This window comes from Bombus pyrosoma, linkage group LG11 (genome assembly GCF_014825855.1).
Source record: "Bombus pyrosoma isolate SC7728 linkage group LG11, ASM1482585v1, whole genome shotgun sequence".
In the NCBI taxonomy this organism is placed as follows: Eukaryota; Metazoa; Arthropoda; class Insecta; order Hymenoptera; family Apidae; genus Bombus; species Bombus pyrosoma.
The window spans coordinates 2,290,632-2,314,450 of NC_057780.1; the positions used below are offsets into that span (position 1 = coordinate 2,290,632).

Sequence of the window (23,819 nt, forward strand, 5' to 3'; positions counted from 1 at the left end):
ATAGTAATAACATCAGTGATAAAGTTAAATGTAATCAAAAGAATTAATCATATATTTTTTTGTAACTGAAAAATCGCAACTGTGATTATTTGGGCGTGTTTATACTTATATATGTTAAAATATTAGAAAGAACTTTATCGGATGATTTATCCCTTAGTAGTAATACGCAACGCTAACATTGGGAGGTTAGGACGATTCGTAGTTCTAATGATCAGTAATCTAGTAATTTAATAGTTTAACGAACGTCAGAAAAATTGTAATTTCAAAATAAAAGTATAAAATGAGACAAACGATTTTAAAATTATACAAAGATTTATTGCGCTATGGTGATAATTTGAAGTATACAGACAAAGAATATTTCCGATACAGAATTCGTAAAAATTTTAAACAAAATAAGCATTTAATTGATCAAATAGAGATTGACTTTCAATTGCAAGTAAGTAATCATAAAATATAGTGCATTTTTGTCATAAACTTGCAGCTGCAAATGTGTTTAAATAAAGTAAAACAATATACATTACTTAACGTAAAGGTTATTTTTTTCAGAAGGGACAAAAGCTTCTACAAAATCAGAGAGTATTGTAAATCTATAGTTCGTTATAGTAAAATTAGACAAACATAATTATATATTGCTTACAGCAATGCTGAAACTGTTAAATAGAGCATATAATAATCAATTTTATGATACTCATATATCGCCATTGATTGTTCGAAAAATATACGGATTTTTATGTTGTGAAGTCAAGAACAATTGGGGTAATCTATTAAATAGCCAGAAACAAATTCGATATAAATCATACAATCGCTTCTTGGATTATTCAAAAGTACCCAGGCTAGATGAAAATGATTTACAAGAACAACATGTTAGAGGAACTGGACCTGGCGGCCAAGCAACTAACAAGACGAATAACGCAGTAATTTTAAAACACAAACCTACAGGATTAGTTATAAAATGTCATCAAACTAGAAGTTTAGAACAAAATAGAAAAATTGCTAGAGAGATATTGTTAAGAAAATTAGATAATTTAGTGAATGGTCAGGATTCTCTGGAAAGTCAAAAGGAACGATTAATGAAAAAAGATTCTATTAAGAAGAGACAAAAGAAAAAAAAACTCGCAGATTTGAAGAATGCGTTTATGGAACGCGAGAACTTAAAATAATCGAAAATATAATGTATCATTTAAACAATTTTTTGCTCTAGATATTATGTAATATCTTGTCTAATAAAATTTAAGTCAAACACAATACTATTTTTGTATGTTACACAATAACGAAGTATAATATAAAACAAGATAGGTTAGGAGCATGTAGAGTCTCGTTGTCATTTTTAATGGAAAATTCATATCTTTAATAGTCATCTCTTTTTTGAAATCGCGAAAGGCTTACATTATTTTTCTTTGAAATAAAATATTTAGATGTACTCTCGCAAAGGAATTCAATATATATATATATACATATATATATATATATACATATATATATATATACATACATATATATTGAATTATATCTTACACTCAATGATGCGTTTTGTGACAGAACATTATGGTTTGCTACAATGAAGCTTGTTTACAGCATTGCGCATTCTAAAGCCTGCTTTTACAAATAAAAATAATTTCTTTTAGATGTACACATTTTTTGCACGTATACCGAAATAAGAAAATAAAAGAAAGTACTTTCTTTAAACGCAGATATATATATATACATACGCCAACTTTCTGATACAAGAACGCAGACTGCACCAAAATATCAATGTACAAGGTTCTTCATAGAACTTTAGAAATCGGAAAAGGACATGAAGGAAAATATTAATAAAACCCTATCGATGGTGCGCCAGTAGTGTTAAATACTATTCTACATACACAAATATTTTATACATAATTTACATGTTCGTAAAACATATAGATTAAATTTTAACAACGAGATCGTATAAAAGACTGAATCTCGATTTTAAAATTTAAACTATAACGAAAGTCATATTGAGGATTTCAGCTACTTTTTAACCACCTTCCGAATTGACCACGGTTGGTCTTTAAACGTTTTTTCGGCGGTTGAGTATTCGATCTCGGAGAACTGGAACTTCTTAACCGTCTGTTGCTTGCAATCGTTACCGAGAGAATACTGTGGTCCATTTCAACTTGATCGTCGATCTTCATCATTCTAACAACTGGTTGAAACTCAATACTCGAACGTCTTTGTTCAAGTTCTGAAGTAGTTATAATCGTAGGGCTGACATGCCCCGATAATGCACAATCGACTTCAGAATCTTGTGTTTCCGATGACATGGTATCGGCTCGTCGTTTTGTACCTTTTATAGTTTGTTGCTTTTTACATGTAATACTTAAATAGGAATCCTTTTTACAATTCTCATCTTCGAAGACTGTATCTGAAGATATGTCAGTTTTTCTCGTCCGTTTCTTCGCGCAAATCCGTTTTCGCGAAGTTACTCTGTTCCTTTTATATACATTACTATGGTGGAGGTGGTGATGGTGATGATGATGGAGGCGATGATGCTGTTCAATTTCAGAGTCAGAGTTTTCAGAATGAGTCTTCTGTTGCCTCTTTCCCGGTAATCCGTTAGTATTATGATGTTTCCTAGAAACAATTTTGGTCTCGGTGTCCTTTCTACACAATATCTCATGATTTTCGAGTTCTACACGGGATTCGCAAGTTTCAGAAGATGTGTTGTCATGTTGCCGTTTCTTGATGGTTGCATTCGAAATAAAGCGACGTTCCGATATAGAATGAACATCTTTCCGAAACACGTTCTCGTGATTTTCATCGTTTCCGTGATCATTTTCTGACATTTCTTCGATCTTCGACAAATTTTTTCTGAATCCATAGTCTTTGTTCAATATGAAATTCCTGTCAGTCTCGTTGCATATATCAGATGTGAGTGAACCTGTGCAGGATTCAGCATTTGTTGTATGTAACATGGAATTATCAGGAACCGCTATACTTACGTCTTTCTTCTCGTTTTCGTCGTGACGCGTATTAGAAGAAATATTCGAGGTATACACTTCGAATAAACGTCCGTCGTCCTTCCTCTGGCCAAAGCCTAATGACTGTTCATCTTGTGTGATGGAACTCGTAATGGATGTAGCTATTTTAATATTACCTTCTTCTGTTAATCTATTAGACATATTCGTGACCTGCACATTACAATCCTTCTCGCTCGGCCCTGTATTTTTTTCCACTAGGTTTTCCCTGTCACAGTTTATGTCTGCCAGAGGTTTGCTTTGGAGTCTTCTCTTCATTTTAATTCCAGGCCATCCGGTTCTATTTTTCCTCTTCTTTCTTCGTTTTAAAGGTGACTCGACACTTCCCTCACCACACTCAGAACTTGCACATGATGAATTTTCTAAACAGTTTACCATATCGTGACAACTGTCCAATAATTCAAGCAAGTTTGGAGGTGGTCCTCTTGGGATATTTGGTTCATAAAAATTCAATTCCATCTGTGTTGTATCTGGCTCGAACGATTCAATCAACTCGAAACTATCATTTGCATTATTAAGCATCTCGTCGATACTTTTTACCATTTCTTTTAGATCTTCATCCACATCAGATTTCAACTCAGTTTTCTGATCAGGTCTGGGAGTATTTGCATGTGATCTGATGGATTGGCATTCATCTATCGTGTACAAATTCGAAGATTGTTGTTGCTGTTGTTCTCTTTTTCTTATAATTGTTGACATAATAGCTAATGTGGAAGCATGACAACGAGGACTTTTCCTAGGAGATCGTCCAATACAACCCATGCTCCGTCCGCGACCTTTTCTTTTATTTTCCGCTCTATTTTGGTTTTTTATCAAAATTTCGTGAAAATTTTCAATTTCATATGGTAAAAGAAATGGCTTTTGTGAGTCCCCTTCGCTAAAATAGTGCCAAAATTCTGCTCCTTCATCTTGCCGCTGATACGTTTGATACCATGGTTCAGACTTTGGTATGGCTTCAAAAGAAAATTGCATTTTTTCAACCTCTGGTGAGGGTTTGGACGGATACACCTTTGCTATTTCTATACCTTTCTCGACAATATTACCTTCTATTTTTTCCTGATTTTCTTTAATACCAGTTAGAGGTGCCTGATACCTTAATCTGCTCCCAGGAGTTTCAAATTTGTAATAATCAACATTATCTTTGATCAGCGCTTCTGCATGTGTCCGTCTTTTTTTTCTAGCTCGTCCCAAACTTAAAGAGTCCTGAGAATCGTCTTCGGTAGTTTCCGATTTTACAGGTGAACTAGAAGTGAAGAATGAGCTAGGACAGATAGAATTGCCGCTATCGTTGCACTCACTTTCAGTATCCCGTGGTAATACGCTACTCTGTTCGTCATCGCTTATTTCACTCGAATCATCTCGTTTAAGTTCCCTAAACATAAAAGACTCCGCTTCATCGCTTAGTAATGATAGTTCCGACTTTCTTACACGTTTAAATCGTACAACTACTGGTTTCTCACTAGATGGCACTTCCTTCTTTTCTTCACTATCCCCATCCTTTTGAACTGTACATTGGGAATTATTGTTTGACAATACACTCGATCTTAACTTACTTCCTAACACTTCCACTTTATAATATGCACGATTATCTTCAATCAAACGTTCTTCAACGGACAACCTGTGCCGCCCTCTGACGCTCCGACTACCTCTTCTATTTGACTTGCAACATTTTGATTTCTCTTCTTTTGCTACTTCGTTCTTTTCTGTATTATTCAATGTTCTATTAATTCTTTGTTCATCCCTTACAGAATGACCATTACAGATTGTGTCTGTATTGATATCATTGTGCTCTGATAACCTTTTTGCACATGATGGAGTATTTTCTAACTGTAATTTGCAAGTCAATTCTTTTAGAGTTTCGTTTCCAGACGAAACTTTACATGGTTTAATACGACTGTTATCATTTGTACTTAAAAGATTTTCATTACAACCATTTTTTACGTTTCCATTAATTTGATCATGATTTTTACTCTTTGTAAGAGTTTGTTCTTGTTTGATACGTTCGGTATTATTTTCAATATTATTTTCTTCGTTATTACAATTTATTGTCCTTTGTATGTCCTGATTGTTAGTATCTTTAAGTTTGTTATATGTTTCACAATTTTTCTCATTACAACATTTTTCTTCCAATTCCGCCGAGAATGTTTTAATTTTGTATTCATTTTGCTTAGATTCTTTTAATTCGTCTTCTTCTACATATTTGTCTTCTGGTTCATCTTCTTCGATCCAAATTGTCCCTTTCGCTCGCTTTTTGATAGTAAAACCTTCGAATTCGTCATAAAACTTCTCCGTTTTATCGGCTTCATGCCAGGGACTACCTTTTGATCTTAATAAATGGCCGCTTTCATGTCTTGTACGTGTACGTAAATTATGAGAGGAATTTAATCTTAAACTGAGATTCCGACGTGCGCCATTACGTTGTACCATCTTTATGTCTCCAACGTCAAAATCCCCTAAACTTTTTGCATTTCTATTAACCTTCCCCTCTGGCAATACTGTGTCATGAAGATTACGATCCCCATTGGAAAACAAATTGCAATCTTTTCTACAAAAGAGCAAAAAAATATTAAGCAATATTTTAACACTTATTGTTAAAGAAGTGATTTAATTATTAATATATTTTACGTACTCTATATTTTTTCCTCTGTTTAGTTTTAAAAACGCTTCTACATTGGCTCCTGCATTGATCAATTTATCCAAAGACAAGAAATTATCATCATTTTGAACAAAGCTAAGATGCTGATCGCTTTGCACATGTTTGGTCAGATCTCTATATCTAATACGGCAAATTTCACAATAACCGGAAGCTAATTGTTCTGTTCTTCGAGTGCGGACAGCTGCTCGTGGTCGCCGAGTCATTTCTTTTTTCTATTCACATTCAATATAATTTTTTGCGTCTAACGATCAAACTTTATACAACATAAATATGTATATCGAACATTACCTCCTCTTGGTTGATAGCCTGAATACCTTCCCTGTTTTCTTTTACTTCTTTACCTAATTTTTCCAGTTTTTCTCGTCTCTTCGTATTGAAAGGACAAGAGCCTGGATCACCGTGAAAATTCAATGTTGGCCACACAGGTAGTTCAACAAATACAGGTCTAATATTCCTATGTCAATATGTCATTGTATATTAGAATAATTTGACGTATAGTTATAGAGATCTTATGTTAAACAACATACCTCTGAAAGGATTCAAATTTCAGATAAGGACCCTTGAGGTGTCTGACCTTTATATCTTTAGTTGAACTCTGTTGATGCGAGTGTCTTAATTGTTTCAAATGATTCGTGTCTTTAACAGATGAGTAGATTTTGTCAAGCCAAGACTGAAGTTTATCAATTGCCCAAATAGGAATTCCCCAATTTTGAGCGTTGTAGAGTGGATCCACGGAACACTGTTGTGGCTGTATCAGAGCACGCTCCAACATTGCCTCCACTCGCGATTTCTAAAAAATAGTACATAGATTACAAAGCACAAAATTCAGTTGTATGAAAAGTAGAGGTGAAATTTTACTTTGACATGATACTCACAGATCTTTGGGTAGTTTGACCCCGTAGATTGGTTGTATTAGATAAGGGGCATTCAGGACTAAAAAATGATGTTGGAGGAGTTGGCATGGGGGCTGGAGTTTCTAAACTCCTCAGCGAGGGAGGTCCCCCGCTGCCTCCACTGGCACAACCCCATTTATGTTTTTCAAAATTTATGTAACCAGTCTTGTCTACTCTGTCACTAATCACCAGGTCTACACTCCGTATTAAAAATAATTCTATTACCTAGAAAATTATAAATAGAACTTAAATAAGATTGCTAGAACTATAGATTAATTACGATGAATAATGTAAAAGTAAAATGAAATACAAAACAAATTGAGAAAGGTAGCGAGAACCAAAAGCGAAAAAGGTAGAAATAAGGAGAAGAAAATAGCAAGAACAAAGAAGAAAAGTTTGCCGGCTTTATAGTGATTGAACTCACGAGAAAAAAATTGGAAGTTGCATCAAAAGGATACGTAATGTGTGGATGCCCGGTGATAAGTGACCCGTTGACGGATGCACAAATACACACGTTTACATCGCGGTATGCTGACGTCAAACAATTTCGTGTTCTTCTCAAGCGCAACTAAGCGCACTACTATCAATCGAATTCGCAGAAGTGCGAGCCATGCGTATGTAGTTGGAAATCCTCATGTAGTTAACAATGGTTGCCGCATTGTTACACACCGTTCTAATAATATGTTACGAATCGCACAATCAAGACAATAACGAAGCACGTGGGATCAAATGAAGGGAATAATTCAAGGAATTTTTATTGGGAAATCAACTGAAAAGGATTTCTTAAAAGAAATTCATGGTAATGAAAATAATCAGTGAGTTTATGTTGAATTACTGTCAAGCGGTCTTGAAACGCATGAAACCTTCACACAAAACAACTTCCTCGAACCACACTGTTTATCGGTTTATGAATTCGCAAATATTTCGAACTTTGCGTTGTAAAATATTTAAAATGCGATTCACAGTACAGGGTTTGAAGGGAGAAGTTTGTCGAGATATATCTCAAGCGGCGAAACGAAAGGAAGGAGGCAAAGGAAAAGAGCGCTGGGACGCGCGACAAGATCGTTACTCGCGGGGGAGAACTGTCACGCACAAAATGGCCATTCGCCGTTAACAGCTTGGCAGACGAGCCTGGAGGCGGCGCTTTGCATTCTTGCTCGCTCTCCGCCGATGAATACTCTGACTAAATGAATACGGTAGCCTCGCTGAATACTTGAAAATCCTTTTTCCCTGTATTTTCGCGTCCATATTTTTTGTTTTTTCAAACCACAACACAACAGTTGAAAGCGACGAATCTGCCCCACTTCGCTTCTACTTCTCAGCTTTTCCTAAAGATGGCGTGACACGACCCGGTTTTTTAACGGTTGTTTGTCAACAGAAATATTTTACGAAAATCCTTCTGTACCATATTCAAATTGTCCGAAATACAGTTTGCTTTTTGATATATCGGTGATTTTTATTTATTGTACAAGAGAAAACAGTTTGTCAATAAGAAGAGAGTTAACAATTAAACATGTTTCCAAATTATTTCTTATTATCTCAACTTTTAAACTTCAACTAAAAATTTAAAATAGATATGAATAAAAAATATTATGAAAGAAATTAATTTTTCTGATAATGACAAATCATATCTTTGCAAAGTTAATATTAATAGGCTAAGTCATAATAGAGAACAGTAGAAAACAAAAGAGAAGATAAATGTCACAAATATGAGCTAGAAACTAAATAAATGTGAGAGACATAGTGGGGATATATGTATGTCAGAAAGGAGTTACTACAAATACACTATGAGAAACTATGCAATGAAGTAACAACATATCATTCATACGTGCCATCTACATATAACTAAACACTTACTCCTCCCAAATCTTTAATCTTAGCTTCTATTTTAGCTGTAGTAGCATGATTCTTGATATCCAAGTAAAATGACTTTCCTTCCAATGATTTCAGTTCCTTCTTTGTACAAACATCTGAAATGTCACAGAAATGTCATAAGAATTTTTTATCTTTTTTCCTATACCTGTGATAGAATACAATTTTAAAATGCTATTAAAACGTATAATTTTGAATAGATTTAAGTTTGTATCAGTTTTACAAAAATATCAAGATAATACATCATGTAAAAGAAGAGAATATGCTGATTAAAAATGAAATATCACATGTTCTTTTTATTAATAGACATATGTATATTACGCGCAATGCGGAAAGATCATTCTATACGTATATTATGTTAATACAATAGAAGAAATAATTTTTTATGCAAATGCACGTTTTATTACGTATGTATGTACATCGAAAGGAAATTGTTCATAGAAGTTCAATAATCTCAATTATCAATTGTTTTGACATAAATACAAATGTGTATATATGTTAGACATACGTGAGTGTTTGTTTAATTTATTTTCTCTTGATGGCTGCTTGTGCTCCTGATGTTGAATTTTGGATGGCGATACCATATCCTATGCTATGCACCGCACAGACAACAACGATATTTTACTGTACTTTTGTATTTTTACAACACTTTCCATTCTCAAAAACGTACCACATATTCCCATAAATATTTCTTTGCATATCTGTCAATTATATCCATTTAATTAGAAAAACGTAACCTATCAACTACAAATTACACCACAATTTTCATTTCCGAACTAGCAAATCCAACTCTTCTGAACCGTTCTGAACGTTTTCATGAACTGAAGTTGTGCACTCTAGATGATTATTTGAAAAATATACCGAACCATGATCATATAAACGTATAAGGATAGCCACTATAATAAAAGTCCCTGAATTTACATAGCCCGATATTTTTCATATTTAATGTTTTACAAAAGTTAAATATATTTCATTGTAATAATTAAAATATGGTTATTAAATGATTTTAATAACTATTCAATGAGTTACTCGATAATTTTATATCAGAATATCAGAATAAAACTTTCATTTTTTCTTTCTTTTGATCTTCTACCTATAAAAATTTTTTAAAAATTATATGATATGTTATCATATCGTTACATACAACCATTTGATTTTTATTTTTATGTACGGAGCTTAATAACTTCAGTGTATAAGATTTTGAATCAATATTAATTTGTTTTAGACTAGATCTTTATTTGTATTACATCCGAGCAGCTCTCTCTTTCACAAATGTTTTCACTTGGTATTGAAAGCCAAAATTCAGATCATATGATACTTATTCACATATTTATTTTCTTTGTTCATTGTTTTCCATTCATATTTAATGATTTTCACCTTGTAGTAGAGCTTTTTAAATTTAAGATATTCAAATTACTATTACTTTTATTAGTTATAATTTTTTTTTGTTTCCTTAATGGACAGTGAATAGGTAATGGATTTTATTTTAAATTCGTCATAAATTTCATAAAACACCGTGAAATTGCAACGATTTAAATAAATTATATATGGTAGTAGAATTGGCGTTCGTAAAATATTGACAACAATATTTTACATTGAATATTATCATAGTATTTATAAATTTAAACTGTTCTATTTTTACGTTTCTAATATGAAATAATAATAAAATTTGTAATAGATTTCAATATTTTGAATTATACATTACAATAAAGAGTTGGATAAAGACAGTTGAGAACCACTGAAGATTGTGGTAGATGTAGGAGAAGCACATTGAAACACATTTGTCAGTGATCGTGAAAGCGATTGTTGGCCGGGTGGATTGTTGTGATGGTCTGTTTGATTGAACGTGAACAATGTCTAATCTTTTACGAAGTTTGGTTTTCGGAGTGTTTCTTAGCCTCGCGAACGCCAGCATGCCTCATCCGTGGTATGAAACTTTACCCGCGGTGGCCTTAGATTACAAAGTTCATATTGATGCCGGAAAAGAAGATTGTTACTTTCAATATGTTAATGCTGGCGCTACTTTCTACGTAAATTTCCAGGTATACAGTTAATTTTCACACGGTTATTTCGTAGAAAGTATTTTTTTTTATTCACTTATTCAAGTTGAGGATCAGTATAGTATAATATTAACGAATATTTTTCGTACAAGTTTAAATATGTATAATCTGTGATGATTTATCTGAATATATTTAACCATATGGTTCTATTCTTTAAGCATAAATTCCTAAAGATTTTTAAATATTCGAAAAAAAGAGAAAATAAGAAAATTTTGAAGAATATTTGTAAATGCAGGTGGTACGTGGTGGAGATAGAAAAGCTGGCTTTGCAGTACGAAATCCAGAAGGAGTAATAGTTCATCCTTATCAGTGGCTTCCTAACTCAGATTATCAAGATACTGTGAAAAATGCTGGCTATTATAGCATTTGTATAGATAATCAGTTTTCCAGATTTGCTTCAAAATTAGTTAATTTATATATTACAGTAATCAGGTAATAAATACATATATGTATGTACATTTTAAAATGTATAATGTTGCAAAGTATATCTTTTAATTATAGTCTATAATTTATTTATTTATTTGATACAGATACGATGAATGGGATAAATATTCAATGGAACTAGAGGAATTAAATCTGTCTGTGGAAAACTTTACAGTAAGTATTTATTATTTTCATTTCAAAGCAACAATTTGTTCATGATATGTTTCTCTTTCCTAGTCTGCAATAATCAACGTGGAGAAAAACATTAATGAAATGCTTCAAACTCAACATTTGAGCAGAAGTAGAGAAGCTCGAGATTTTAATTTATTATTGGATAATAATTCTCATGTCCAAACATGGTCTATTGCCCAAATAATTGTCATAATGGTAACAACAACAGTACAGGTATTTTTTGTAAGAAAATTATTTGAAGTGAAACAATCTAGATATTCTAGAGCAGGTATATAAACATTATTGACACATTGTACCATTGTGATTGTGAGCGCGATTAACGAAAAAATATTTTGCGCTTATCGTCGGAAGGATAATGACGAATATACTGGATTGTTTATTTAGAATGTAATAGAAGTCAATCTATTTTGTTTAAGTTAAAGTTTGCTGTACTGTCAGGATACTATATTCTTCTTTTCTCAGAAAGAGCTGGAAAGCATGCTTTATAAGACTGTACGTGTCATGTCCTATTTTTGCATAAACAAAACATTCCATTGATTGTTATAAATTATCCAAATATTAATTTCATTTGTTTTTTACTCTCAGGCTTTTAGCTAAAATATATGAAGTACAGTTATAGATTGATGAGATTATTAGGGAACATTTATAATAGTATTTATATTAAGACAATAAATAATAAGATACTTTTATTATAAACATGTTTTCCGTTTTGACTAATCCTTACATTTATTATTATTTATGTGAGAACGATAGGAATTAGATTATTGTAGAATATCGTAAAATCTGATTTATTAAAAATTGCATAAATTAATAATCGGTAGTTGAATCATCATTCACTTAATGAGTCGCTGATTGTTGTTTTGCTCTTCGTTGTAATGCGTTTCCGCTTAGTGTAAGAAAACGATGTCTCTGTTTAAGGTTTTTTGCACGAACATGTTCTGAAGCTACTTCTTTCGTATAATTTCCAGGAAACCAGCCCTGTTCACCATTTAACAATTTTCCTCCTTGATACCACCCATCTGACATTTTCCTAAACACGTTTATAATATCACCTAAAAGCAACTTTTTGCGTTAATTGAAACGCAGAATCGGTCAAAGTAGATTAAGTAGTCTTTTCATAAAAAATATTATATACCTGGATGCAATGACAATTCGTCCGGTTGATTTGGAGAGTAATAATATAAAGCTACTACTTGAGGACAATCCCACACTTCGTAAAGAGTTTCTTCTGGTAATCCACGTTTCGAGGATGAAACTGCTTCCAGCCATCTTTGTCTTTCTGTGTCGCTTTCACATGTTAATACATATTCGATCTGATGTCCGGAATAATTTTCTAAGAGCGTTAACAGCATCGCATTGCGTCCAGAAAATGGCGAGTCTTCAGGAACTGGTTCTAAAGCGATTAAACTTCTCTTACAAGTATCTATAACGGTGTACACTTCGTCGTGAGTACTGTGACATATAGAAGAAAAACATACGTTATATGAAACAATAATTTTCTATTTTATAGCAGAGCAGGAGAATGCTATTATAACGAAAGCTCATACTTAGATTTTTGTTTTGCGACTAGAAGAAGATCCGTGAGCAATAATAAATAAAGTGGCGTCTTGTTAAATCTTTTTCCAAACGTGAGTTTGTATTCCGCATCGGCTTTTGTCGATAGTTGTACGGTTGGCCCGCTTTTAATCAAATGTTTCCCTTTTAATACAATTGGTTTAATTTTTGCGGAATATTCCAATTTTCTGTTAAAATAAAATTTCTTGTTTAATATATATACACATATATGTAAGTAAATAAGGAAGATTGCGATAAAACTTTCTTGGGCTATATTAAGCCGTGAACATTACCGTATTAAATTTTCCATTTCGATTTCTTTCGCTGCGGTACTGGCGCCTTCGTTACATTCAGCAACGACGTAACTTAAACTCGACAAAACTTTTTCCCAATGTGATCTATCTTCACATTCTACTGGTAGTTTAGAGAGAACCGCATCGGCCAATAAAGGAAGCCTGGATTCACATACTTTTTAATAATTTACATGCTTCTGTCGCGTTCATTCGTTATTCGACATGTGTGAAATTCTAACATTTAAACAGAATTTATTTTACCTCGTTATTCGCTGCATTGGTAACATTAAAAATGAGTGCAACGACAAACTTTGACAAGTCGAACGAGCTTCTATTTGCGATATGGTTTCTATAAATTTCGAACCTTTTCGTGTTCTGGAAAAATTAATCCACCGATATAACTTTATCATCATCCGGAGGAATTATTTTCTACTTACCTTAAATCTTTAAGAGTCGTGTCTATGCTAACTTGATTCGAACAATACGCTACGTAAATATCTAAACATTTATCGGCATATTTAAGCAACACGTCTGGCAAACCGTGCAACATGGGATCGTATCTCCATACAGTTTCTAGTTCAGCTAAAAACTGTTCCGATGCTTGCAATACGCTAGGAATACCGCCGAACAGTTTATCTTTCTCGAGCGGAGTTAAAATTTCATCGAGTGAGGATTCGTTGAGAAATTCGTTTTTTAGGACACGAAGAGAATTCAAATAGGACGCTTCCGAAGTGAGAATCTCGAATTTCGCTTCCTGAACCTTCTTCTCCTCCGTACTTAGTCGTTCTAGTAAAAAGTAAAACGTGATCTCGGATAGACTTTGGATAAAATATGAAAATTCAAAACAGCAACAATGTAACGTGTCGCTTACGTAAAAGACCATTATTTATGACTTGTGGTGTTTGACACCACAACGTTCTATGTCCCGGTTTTGCCAAATCCGTAGTAGATCGCGACGGGATCATACCCTCGACCTGATAATCGATAATAGATAAATAATTAGACTGTATCAGAAGCATTTGAATATTCCGAATGGTCTGTAATATAATATATTACCTCCTCGTAATCGTCTGAGCTGAAGTCGGACGCGATCCTAGCAGCAGCTGCTGCATAAAATTGATAGAGTGGTTCTTGATCGACGAGTACGCTGTAGTGGTCTAGAGGAATTACGTGAGAAATTAGGAAAATCAAGAGAGAAGTTTCAAACATTGACTTACCCATCTCGTCATTGGTATTGCTATACACTGGTTGCTCGCTTGAATTTTTGGACGTTGAGAGATCGTTATCGCCATTCGCGGAATCGATGTAACCATTTAAGTAAAAGGTTGAAAAAGGTCCGGTAACGGTTCTTTTAAAATGTCTGGCAAAACTAAAATATCTTCCACCGTCTAAATTTGAATGATCGTTGGAGAATTCCTTATTTTCGTCGCATGAATGACCGTCATCAACCGTGGTTCTCTTTCGCATGCGGCCCAGACTTCCTTTGGTAATACTCCATGTCCTACGAAGCATCTTTATTCTTTTACCAAGAGTTCGAGTCAGACTAACTTCGCGCGGTGGTGGAGGATTCGGTCTTGTGGGTGCTTCCAAATACGCGATCACTAATCGATCGGAATCTATCGGAATCTTTTGTTCTGTTTCGGTACTTTCGTATTCTCGCTCCCTTGTCGTCTCGTCGGTTGTCGTCTCCGCTTCCGAATCTGTGCAGAAGTCATCCGGCTGGAAGGAATGGAGACTCTCGTACGTGCTGTCATCGGATGTATCGTCTGTAAAACGTTAATGACTAAGTCGATGAAAAACGAGACGGACACGCGCTATGTTCCAACCTCTATCTCTCAAACCAGTAGGAAAGTGGTTTTTTGTTTTAATACGATTTCAAGGTAAGTCATAGTATTTATTAGATCTCTTTTCTAGGATTGATTTTGAGATACATAGAAAATCTTTTCTTCCCGTAAGATAGACGGACAAACAATCGATAGAAATTCGTTGTTGTATAACAGTATGTGAAAATTTTAATCAGCGCAACTTCCTAAAATCTTGCAAGGACCTTCGTGAACGTAGCACGATGTTTCCTGCGTGTCCACGTCTTCGTCTAGGTCGATGACCCTCATCTGAACAAGACCCTGTGTTCTCTGTGGATCTTGTTGCGTCGTTCGGTCCTCGCTCTCTTCTTTCTTCCATTCTTCGATATTCTGCGTACAGCCAACGAGCAACACCGATCCGTTGCCAAGGCTGACAGCCACTTAAAATCATCGTTCACGGTCAAGCGTTACTATGTCGTTTTCTTACCGCACACACGTGTATAAATGCATATGTACATGGTGTGACGTGATGTGGTGCGATGTGGTATAACGTGTGTGTGTGTGTGTGTGGTGCTCGACATTTGTCCAAGTTTCAAACGTTAACAGGAAGATCGAGAAATCGAGAAATCAAAGAGGAGAAGGGGACAGGTAGAAGCCATGGTGCATCGGATGAATAAAGTGAAATTATTTCGATCGTGAGTCGCGTGTAATTTCTTTTTACTTTCATTTCTAAACACAGATCGTCTTGTCGGATCTCGTTGAATAACTCTCGCGATCCGATACTTTAAAACGTATTGCTTGTTCAAAAGAATAATTAGAATCTACATATATATTTCCGAACGAACGAACAAAAGCGACGAAAGGAGTTTTTTTTATCTCCAGTATCTGAATGGCGAGCAAATAAGTTGAGATCAGTCAGACAAAAGGGATACATTGTAAACGGTTTCGTCCTGTTTATGTCCTGGACAAACCTCGATTTTTGTAAAGTCTTTATCATGTCGTGTATGTAATAAAGTATCGTACGAAATAACCAATGTAATTTACCTTGTGTATTCGGTCGTTGGAAAGTTTTCAAGGTCTGTTTCATTTCCACGACATGTCGACTCGTTGCGGACGAGTCTCGCTTACGAATATCGATGGACGAATATGAAATTCGTGTCGGAATTAAGTAAAAGACTAAGCAGGTAGCGATGATCAAGAAAGAATCGTATCGTTGTGCAATCGACGAACGAAAAATCGTGCGAAAGTATAATAGAGAGTTCCGACACGATACGATAGGAAGTAGCGCGACGCTACACGACGCGACACAAACAGCGCAGCGTCTCGGCCGTGACTGACACTGAGAGAGCGCAATACGCGCTTTCACCTCCCTCATCTGTGTGTTCGAGTCCGGTTTCCAGGCTGAATTCCTCGATAAAATATTTTCACGCGCATCGAATCATCGCCTACGTTCTGTCTATTTACTATCGTCCATCCCACTGTTGCTAATCCTTACAAGATATCGATGAATCGCCTTAGGTATGGGCAATATGCCCGTGAAAGCGATCGGAAGGATCGATGCGATCTATCTTCCTTCTCAATTTCTCTTTTAATTCAGGAATAACAACTGTGTCAAACATTTCGAAGAAAGAAAATTTCAATGGGTAAGTCTGGTTCAGATAGAAAATTCGCGATCGGTCGATTACGTGCAACCATTTGTAGATTGTTAGCGATGTTCGTTCATCGCGAGACATGTGCGATACGACAAGTAAGTATGTATTTAGGTAACTTTTACTTGGAGCAACCGACTATTGTTTCAGCGATATAACAGCACAATGCACTCCACAAGCTGTCCCATAGCCGTTGATTCCAGAAGTCTATTTCTTTCTTTTACTTGGAGATTTTCAATCTCGAATCAACGAGATTATGTACGAAGGCAAAGGAAGTCACAATCGATGGAAAATTTTCACTCCGTTCATTGCTGTATGTTTCGATTTTGAACATTATCTTGTCATATGATTCGTCTAATTTAAGAATGCAAATAGCGCTGAATCAATTATACGGCCAGCTTGCTCTTGTTACTATATATACCTACGTATACTATTCACGTGTCGCGTGAACCAGCGGAAATTTCTAGCAAATGTTTCATTTTACGCTGTCTAATACTTTTGAAAAAGAAAAACGACGTGTGTATTCGTCGCATCGAGTATCGAAGCCACGTCGATCTTTCAACTCTTTGTGCTATACGAATTCTTAAATGGGAACAAGATATTTTTTGAAAATCAGTTTCATTGAAAATGTCAGGAACGTTTATCGTCTGTGAGATACGACAATTTACGACATCGCGTTTGTACATAAAATGCCTAAAGTCGATCACTTGTTAAACAATTATAGAAACAACTGTATACCTGATATTGCCGATATACATATAACGTAATTTCATCTTAGAATATTTTTATAATATTTTTGCAAAAACTTACCACGAAGCGTAGACTCGCACGGCTTCGACGACGAATTGAAGTCCTTCCTTGATATTCTGGATCGTTGTTTTCTCATCATCCGAGACCATCTCTGACCTGACCTTTTTCTACTCGAAACAACTTGCGTCTCTATCCTTTTTTCATCAAGAGAAAAACTACTTTCTAGAGAAATGATAAGGAAGTATTTTATCGTATCCGATGTTACTTACGACGTGTAGTATTTGTTTGCAAATTGAGATAGTCCGATCATAGTTGAATCCTCTAAATCCTCCCACTCGGATTCTTTGCCGCACATCCAACTCGATCCCAAGATCGAACCTATCGTAGAGCCGGTATAAAGGCTATTGACTCGCTCTTCGCTCGGTAAACCGACGTCATCATATACATCTTGATCGTTATTTGATACATCGATATTTTCGTCTACGCTAGAATATTCGTTAGTGACGAATAGTTCGCTGCTTTCTTGCTTCACTTCGTTATCGCAAATTTCGATCTTGTCGTCCTTAAAATCGTTTCCTGCGCAACTCGGACCCATAACGTCGTCGTAAATATCATCGGAATCTTGGAAAGCAGTCGAAGATTCGCCGATACGATTCTCATTAACGTGTAACGCATCAGGCGTGCCCACATCATCGTAATCGTCCTCCTAATTAATGTATTAATTAACGCATAATTAATGCATTGCAACGCGACAGGAAAGAAACTGATAATTCACTATAAACCGCCAAGCGATTACATTTCTTAAGGTAAACAAAAACGCAATATGAAAAAACTGAAATGCAAAACTGCCAAGACGTCGCGTTCTAATGCGATCAATATTTATGTATCAAATAACTGGCGAACGAAGAATTAGAGAAACACGTCGATTCGCTAAACATTAATACATCGTACACACGCATTGGATTATCACCTGGTTGCTAAGATTCAGAGGTCCAACGTCGTCGTATACTTCACCTACGGTGTCTTCGATGTTTTCGGTATTTTCATTGGGTATCGTCCGCGTATTCTCCAGAAGGAAATTCTTAGTCCGATTGCTCCAGAGAAAACTGGAATTGGCAGGTAATTCGGTACACGGCTCGTACGCTAGTTCGTACGTTGTGTTACGCCCCTCGCGTATATTTGCCCGATATTCGTCCGTTTTCACCTGCTGGCTTAACTCCAATAGTTTTGCCGAACGTGTTTGCAACTCGGATAATAATTGACGTTTTAGAGTTTCAACATTGAACCCGTCGTTTCTTCCTAAAAGTAGAAAATATTGTGATTAAACGAGACGAAGAAAATGGATATTTAAATGAGGAAGGTAATCCCAAAAGAGAAAACGTACGTTTGACTTTCTCATTTGATTTATCAACGACCGACGACGTTGCATCGAAAGAAGTCGACTCCGCAGCAGCTGCGACGATCGACGACGACGATTGCCCGTTTCGTTTTTCAGCCATCGAATTTTCGTAGTTCGTTGCAACGAGAAGAGGTAAAGTGGCACACTTTTGCTCGTGTGTAATTACCACTTGCCCCAAACTAAATCTGATCGTGTTTTCCTTCGAAACCAGATTCGGATTCGTGGCGGACGCGATATGAACGAAATTCGTCGGCGAAGAGATTTTTAGATATTTCAATTCCTCCCGAGAAAGACTTCTCGATCTGTATCTGCCGTTGGAATTTATCCCTATCTTTGTATCTACCGATGATGAAGTTTTCAAAGAGTTCAACGATCGACTCGGAATACCTTTTTCCTTCTGCTTCCTCTTCCCTTTTTGTCCCTTTACCAAATATTCCGGTACGAAATGCAACACATTTTTCGCAAAATGTTTCTTCTTTTTCCCGCAGTTTGGAAATTCGTCGCTAAAGAGCAAACTTTTCGCTAACTTTCCATCCGAGAACGTTCCCACTAAAGACTGTCCGTCTAAGGATAGTCTCATGTCCGAATAACTCTTGCTAGCTAAATCATTGGTAGATTTAGATTTGACAAATACATTTTTCCTGCACGAAGTATCTTCCTCGTTCTCGAGACTCTCTTCGTCATCGTTCGCTTCTGCCTGAAAGTTGCAACACGCGTCCGTACCGGTCACCGATTCTATTTTCTCATAATCGTCCGATGGAGATTCATTTTTATCGTTTGTGGAACCTGCTGTTACGTCGTTCGCGATATAACAACAATAACTGGAATTACGTGCAATTTCCCCGGTATAGGTTCTCTCGAAAATGTCAGTCTCCAACGCGCTATCTCTTATCGAAGTATCCTCGATATCGCTGTTATTGGTCCAATTGCGTTGCAAACAGGCGATATCTTTTTTTAGATTAGGCTCGACCGCGGTGATTTTCAACCGCGTCTCCTGCGAGTCTGACTTTGACGACGACGACGACGACGACGACGATGACGACGACGACAACGGCGATGCAACCACAAGGTATTTTGCATATTGCTTCGATGAAGGACACGTCGCGTCGACCTGAACGAAACGTTTCACGCGATTCATTAGTTTGCGTATATATACTTACCTACTTATGCTATAGTTAGGACATTTATAACGGTTTTGCGGATACGGTTTCAAGGAATACGATAAAAATCGCAATCCTAACTGTTTCAAAATAGTAACCGACCCGTCGCTCTGCGAGTTGCAATTTCTAGAGGAATTGGAACCAGAGGAACTAGTTGATTTGACCGGAAGAACTTGATTTCCGACAAAGGCACGCAAACGGGCGAAAAAAAAAAAGGAGATCTCGTCGGTCGGTAATTAACGGATGTAAGCACGAGGAACAAGACGATAGTACGAGTGCGATAAGATAACAAAGTGATTTCGAATCTGTTACCGAATCAGTCGGTCAGTAGAATTCAAACGGAATGGCGAATAACGATCGTTGGAAGCTAACAAGCTTCCAAGCCACTCCTTTATTAGCATCGTTTTAACTTTCGCGAACTCGCATCGCGACGGGATTCCAACTACCCCGTTCGTTGTGTTTTTCCAACGATTGTGAAATGACAAACGTGAAATAGCGCTGACAGTTGCGAAATTGCAATTTTATCGAGCTGAAAGAAATCGTCTGGAAGTTGAACACCCATTAAAGAACAATTAACGCGAACCTTGAAGCTGGATCTCTTGGCAATCGTCTCAGTATGAATTTTCCCCTGCTTCATCGACTCGTTCGTTGCTTCGGTCGGAGCGTTGTTATCATCGTTGATAGGTAACAATTGCAAAGGTAACGTCGCTCTCTTCAGAGCCAGACTATCGAGAGTCGCGTAAAGAATTTTCTCCGAAGTTGGAGATGGTTTCCGGTCTCCGTGGAGAAAACTCCTATTCGCAACTGGTACAATACTCATCTTTTCTCTTACTTCAACGTCACTCAGTGGTATCGTATGTTAATTAATCATTACCGGTTCACCCAAAGAATCGTCATTTTGTCATGTTACTATTGTGAATACCTTTCACTTCCAAAGTTGATTTATCGATAGCGACCACGCGAAAATCATAGTCCAACAGCATAATATCGTGTCGCATAACGAAGAAAGTCCATGGATGCGCTGTTTCGACGATCCAGCGATAACGAAAGGAACACGACCTGTTATCAGATACCGGCAAATACCCGTGTATGTTATGAGGAATTCGATTGAATTTATCTACCTTTTAACGAGGTTTTCGATGCTATGCAACGTGACACGGTAGTCGCCGCATACGTGACAGCAACAACTTTTTCTCCACTGTCAGCACAAATTTTTAACATAATACGATCGATATCATACGATGGTTGGTCGAACAACGTTGATATCCTTGATACGTAATGCTTGTTAGAGAGCAATCGCGATTAAACGAGAACGCGGTCTGGCCATATCTTTGTCGACTATGTCGCATCGAATGCCGTACAGATCACGATTCTCGGAATGAACAACTAAGCCTGTCTGCTGTTCCTTCGTAACGTGTAACATTCAAAAAGACACATTGCACGTTTTGTCGATCGTTCGTTATTCGATGCCCGTTTTCTCGAGCAATACGAAATACATATCACCGTTTATTAAACAAACGAAAAACGCAATCGCAATAATCAAAATATTTTTATTCTCGTTGAATTTCCTTGTTCACGGTATGTATTTTGTCCGCTTGCCGAGACACTTGAGATATTTCACACGAAACTTTCTGACTTCCTATGCTACTGTTACTCTTTGATTCTTTTCCCGTATTGGTTAATAAACAGTAAACAATCACAAAATTTGTTCGACACTCGATGTAAAGAACTTGTATCTCGTTAACCAGGCCACGGATACATTTGCCGCTTATAAGTATATTTATACCGACGATACCGATCATCGGATAAATCGCAAACACGATGACAGACGTGTCTGTCGGGCACTAGTGTTAGCTGGCCGCGTACTCTTCCGAGAGAGAGTAACACTGTCCCGATCGAACTGATCGGCGATCGAGTGACAAATCACGCATACTCGGTGAATTTTGAAACCACTTTGCTCTGACTGCGCGCGGCCGCGATCCCGCGTACACGAAATCGGTCGTCTCCGTCGGTTTTCGTTGCTACTCGTCAACCATTCCCGTATTCTTCAAATGATTCACCCTCCCTGTTCTCGTAGCTTCATGAGTGCTATTTCTATACTTTTGTCCCAAGGCATTTATTATTTACTCTGCGGTTCTAAATACCAACGAAATTATCCTCCTTGTCTTCCTTCCTTTATTACGTTTATCATCTAATCTGTTTTCGATATTCACACAATCAAATTGCTTCTATCCGATGCGCATCTATAAAACATCTAATTCCATATTGTCATGTACAATTTCATCATCGTACAACATACGTGCTAAGAAATAAAATCCTCCGTGTAATCTGTACGATGCGTTCGAGAGATTGAAACTCATTTCGTTTAGTTTCGAAATTCTGAAATTCAGCCTGAGCTTCGATGTACACATTGTCTTCGAACACGGCCCTGAGGAGCAGAGATTCTCGTGCACAGCAAAGTTAGGGAAAGGTAAAACGATGTATCAGGTAGTCAAGAATTTCTACATTCTTGCGTAGCTGAGTATTGGGTGATGATGTGGCAGGTTGGCCCCATTCTTTCCAGGCGGTTTTCGTTGACTTGGTCTCCCATCGCTGGACCGAACCAAATCATGCGTATCATGACATTGTTTCTCAAAAGTAGATCAGCGAGCAACCATCCTAATTTATATATAAATTCGTTTTTAATTATTATAGATGTAATTCAAAAAATTAGAGCTAAAGACGAGAAGAAAATATCGCACCTTCGGTAGTATCGATAAAAATTTACGAAGCCAACAATTTGTAAACTATTGGTAGTAAATTATATATGAAATATATAAATCGGCTTAAAAACATCGACATGGATAGATTATTATTCATAGATGTATGTACGTACTAATTTTTTTTAAATCTTACATGTACCTCTTTTTGTCATTGCCAGTTATGTAGCATAGTTGGTAAAAAGGTGGGGACTCCAGAAGCAATATTTAATCGATGCATAGGTAGATCCATTGGTCACTAGCAGTACTTAACCGAAAGCTACCATTAACTGCTAAAAAGGATGTCTCTTGATCAGGTAATTACGATTTTATTTATTCAATACTTTTCGGCGCGTTCGGTTTCATTTATGTGACTATATTCGGCAAATAAATCACTATGTGTTGATACAAGATCGGATTGTATAATTGTAAAAAGCAGAAAGAAAAATTTGTTATAATAATTGTTATTGTCATTTGTGATAAATAGTTAATGCTTAAAATTGCTCAGTAGGAAGAAAACGAGGAAATATGATTTACGTACATAATATATTACCAATTTCACTCATTTACAAGAAATTTATTTCCTAACGATATTTTCCTACTAGATAACGTAATGATTCAAAGGTGAAATTTTGTGCAACGTCATAATTTGTCTTCCATTATTCAGTAATGTTTTGTGCTATAAAAGGAAATACGAAATTTAAATATTAAGGAAAATATAGTTACGAGCATCTGCAATAATTAATATGACTAGATAGTATATGATTGTATATGTGATTTTGTAGAAATTCGAGCAAGCAACAGAAGCTGTAAAAGCTCTTACCAAACGTCCTACTGACGAAGAATTTTTAGAACTGTACGCGTTGTTTAAACAAGCAACGGTGGGAAATATAAATACCAGTGAGTTATTACATACATGTTTAATACATATTATACAAGAAGTATATGGATTATGCTTGTCTTACTTCGTATAAAATTTTATGCAATTATTTTATTTACATCATTCCATTATTCTGTACAGCGAGGCCTGGTATGCTGGATTTAAAGGGGAAAGCAAAATGGGACGCATGGAAATCGAAGGAAGGTATGTCGCAGAACGATGCGAAAGAAGCATACATTAAATTCGTGGACAAATTGTTGGAGAAGTACAAATAAAGTGTTTAATTATTTTGTTATTCAAATACGACACTGTATTATATCGGTGTATGACTTTATATGATTTATGATGATTATCATATATGATTTATATGATTATTTTGAAATAATATTTTGAAATAAAATAGTTATTTTGAGTTATATCTCGTCATATCTTGTTGAGTTATATCTTGTTCTTCTCCCATCCTTCAAATTTTAACTATTAAATTAGATCCGTCTTCAAT

General features: G+C 36.0%; 6 protein-coding genes across 18 annotated transcripts; 4 read left to right on the top strand and 2 right to left on the bottom strand.

The window, feature by feature from the left end:
* The first annotated feature begins 29 nt into the window (after positions 1–29).
* LOC122572317 (MIEF1 upstream open reading frame protein) lies at positions 30–685 on the top strand. Its single transcript, XM_043737157.1, has 2 exons — positions 30–436; positions 547–685. Exons 1-2 carry the CDS (start codon positions 281–283, stop codon positions 583–585), a joined length of 195 nt encoding a protein of 64 aa, XP_043593092.1. The 5' UTR covers positions 30–280; the 3' UTR covers positions 586–685.
* Positions 642–1,245, top strand: LOC122572316 (mitochondrial translation release factor in rescue). Its single transcript, XM_043737156.1, has one exon. It carries the CDS (start codon positions 642–644, stop codon positions 1,158–1,160), a length of 519 nt encoding a protein of 172 aa, XP_043593091.1. The 3' UTR covers positions 1,161–1,245.
* Positions 1,246–1,824: 579 nt separating this feature from the next.
* Positions 1,825–9,248, bottom strand: LOC122572312. 8 transcript variants are annotated; one of them, XM_043737143.1, is made up of 8 exons: positions 8,929–9,244; positions 8,406–8,518; positions 6,531–6,773; positions 6,183–6,445; positions 5,944–6,109; positions 5,629–5,867; positions 4,043–5,544; positions 1,825–3,952 (listed from the first exon to the last, which is right to left on the bottom strand). In XM_043737143.1, the coding sequence occupies exons 1-8, from the start codon at positions 9,002–9,004 to the stop codon at positions 1,989–1,991; spliced, it is 4,566 nt and encodes a 1,521-aa protein (XP_043593078.1). In that variant the 5' UTR covers positions 9,005–9,244; the 3' UTR covers positions 1,825–1,988. The 8 variants fall into 8 exon arrangements, with proteins under 8 accessions (XP_043593078.1, XP_043593077.1, XP_043593076.1 ...); XM_043737142.1 differs by having other exon boundaries at positions 1,825–5,544; positions 8,929–9,012; positions 9,091–9,239; XM_043737148.1 differs by having other exon boundaries at positions 2,709–2,902; positions 2,964–5,544; positions 8,929–9,248.
* A 909-nt stretch (positions 9,249–10,157) lies between these two features.
* LOC122572400 (transmembrane emp24 domain-containing protein 1-like) lies at positions 10,158–11,791 on the top strand. Its single transcript, XM_043737329.1, has 4 exons — positions 10,158–10,462; positions 10,716–10,912; positions 11,011–11,077; positions 11,141–11,791. Exons 1-4 carry the CDS (start codon positions 10,274–10,276, stop codon positions 11,369–11,371), a joined length of 684 nt encoding a protein of 227 aa, XP_043593264.1. The 5' UTR covers positions 10,158–10,273; the 3' UTR covers positions 11,372–11,791.
* LOC122572398 (serine-rich adhesin for platelets) lies at positions 11,764–22,729 on the bottom strand. 6 transcript variants are annotated; one of them, XM_043737325.1, is made up of 16 exons: positions 22,604–22,729; positions 20,286–22,360; positions 18,528–19,653; positions 18,114–18,442; positions 17,413–17,849; positions 17,204–17,337; positions 14,990–15,184; positions 14,160–14,708; positions 13,999–14,099; positions 13,814–13,916; positions 13,380–13,728; positions 13,204–13,317; positions 12,943–13,104; positions 12,643–12,837; positions 12,231–12,547; positions 11,764–12,147 (listed from the first exon to the last, which is right to left on the bottom strand). In XM_043737325.1, the coding sequence occupies exons 2-16, from the start codon at positions 20,520–20,522 to the stop codon at positions 11,933–11,935; spliced, it is 4,563 nt and encodes a 1,520-aa protein (XP_043593260.1). In that variant the 5' UTR covers positions 20,523–22,360; positions 22,604–22,729; the 3' UTR covers positions 11,764–11,932. The 6 variants fall into 6 exon arrangements, with proteins under 6 accessions (XP_043593260.1, XP_043593259.1, XP_043593258.1 ...); XM_043737324.1 differs by lacking the exon at positions 22,604–22,729 and adding an exon at positions 22,444–22,581; XM_043737323.1 differs by lacking the exon at positions 22,604–22,729 and having other exon boundaries at positions 20,286–22,464.
* Positions 22,607–23,722, top strand: LOC122572401 (acyl-CoA-binding protein homolog). Its single transcript, XM_043737330.1, has 3 exons — positions 22,607–22,757; positions 23,226–23,340; positions 23,462–23,722. Exons 1-3 carry the CDS (start codon positions 22,743–22,745, stop codon positions 23,593–23,595), a joined length of 264 nt encoding a protein of 87 aa, XP_043593265.1. The 5' UTR covers positions 22,607–22,742; the 3' UTR covers positions 23,596–23,722.
* The last annotated feature ends 97 nt before the right edge of the window (positions 23,723–23,819 follow it).

What these genes read in the sequence shown, in the direction of transcription:
- LOC122572400 (XM_043737329.1), top strand. Translation starts at nt 10,274, where the DNA reads ATGTCTAATCTTTTACGAAGTTTGGTTTTCGGAGTGTTTCTTAGCCTC. An exon ending in TTATATATTACAGTAATCAG is followed by an intron (nt 10,913 to 11,010) that starts GTAATAAATACA and finishes TATTTGATACAG; the next exon opens with ATACGATGAATGGGATAAAT. An exon ending in TGTCTGTGGAAAACTTTACA is followed by an intron (nt 11,078 to 11,140) that starts GTAAGTATTTAT and finishes TCTCTTTCCTAG; the next exon opens with TCTGCAATAATCAACGTGGA.
- LOC122572316 (XM_043737156.1), top strand. Translation starts at nt 642, where the DNA reads ATGCTGAAACTGTTAAATAGAGCATATAATAATCAATTTTATGATACT.
- LOC122572401 (XM_043737330.1), top strand. An exon ending in GGTGGGAAATATAAATACCA is followed by an intron (nt 23,341 to 23,461) that starts GTGAGTTATTAC and finishes TATTCTGTACAG; the next exon opens with CGAGGCCTGGTATGCTGGAT.
- LOC122572317 (XM_043737157.1), top strand. Translation starts at nt 281, where the DNA reads ATGAGACAAACGATTTTAAAATTATACAAAGATTTATTGCGCTATGGT. An exon ending in AGATTGACTTTCAATTGCAA is followed by an intron (nt 437 to 546) that starts GTAAGTAATCAT and finishes TATTTTTTTCAG; the next exon opens with AAGGGACAAAAGCTTCTACA.
- LOC122572398 (XM_043737325.1), bottom strand. Translation starts at nt 20,522, where the DNA reads ATGAGTATTGTACCAGTTGCGAATAGGAGTTTTCTCCACGGAGACCGG. An exon ending in ACGACTCTTAAAGATTTAAG is followed by an intron (nt 13,318 to 13,379) that starts GTAAGTAGAAAA and finishes TAATTTTTCCAG; the next exon opens with AACACGAAAAGGTTCGAAAT. An exon ending in CGAATTGTCATTGCATCCAG is followed by an intron (nt 12,148 to 12,230) that starts GTATATAATATT and finishes AGTTGCTTTTAG; the next exon opens with GTGATATTATAAACGTGTTT.
- LOC122572312 (XM_043737141.1), bottom strand. Translation starts at nt 9,004, where the DNA reads ATGGTATCGCCATCCAAAATTCAACATCAGGAGCACAAGCAGCCATCA. An exon ending in GTCAAACTACCCAAAGATCT is followed by an intron (nt 6,446 to 6,530) that starts GTGAGTATCATG and finishes ACTATTTTTTAG; the next exon opens with AAATCGCGAGTGGAGGCAAT. An exon ending in AAATTTGAATCCTTTCAGAG is followed by an intron (nt 6,110 to 6,182) that starts GTATGTTGTTTA and finishes ATATTGACATAG; the next exon opens with GAATATTAGACCTGTATTTG.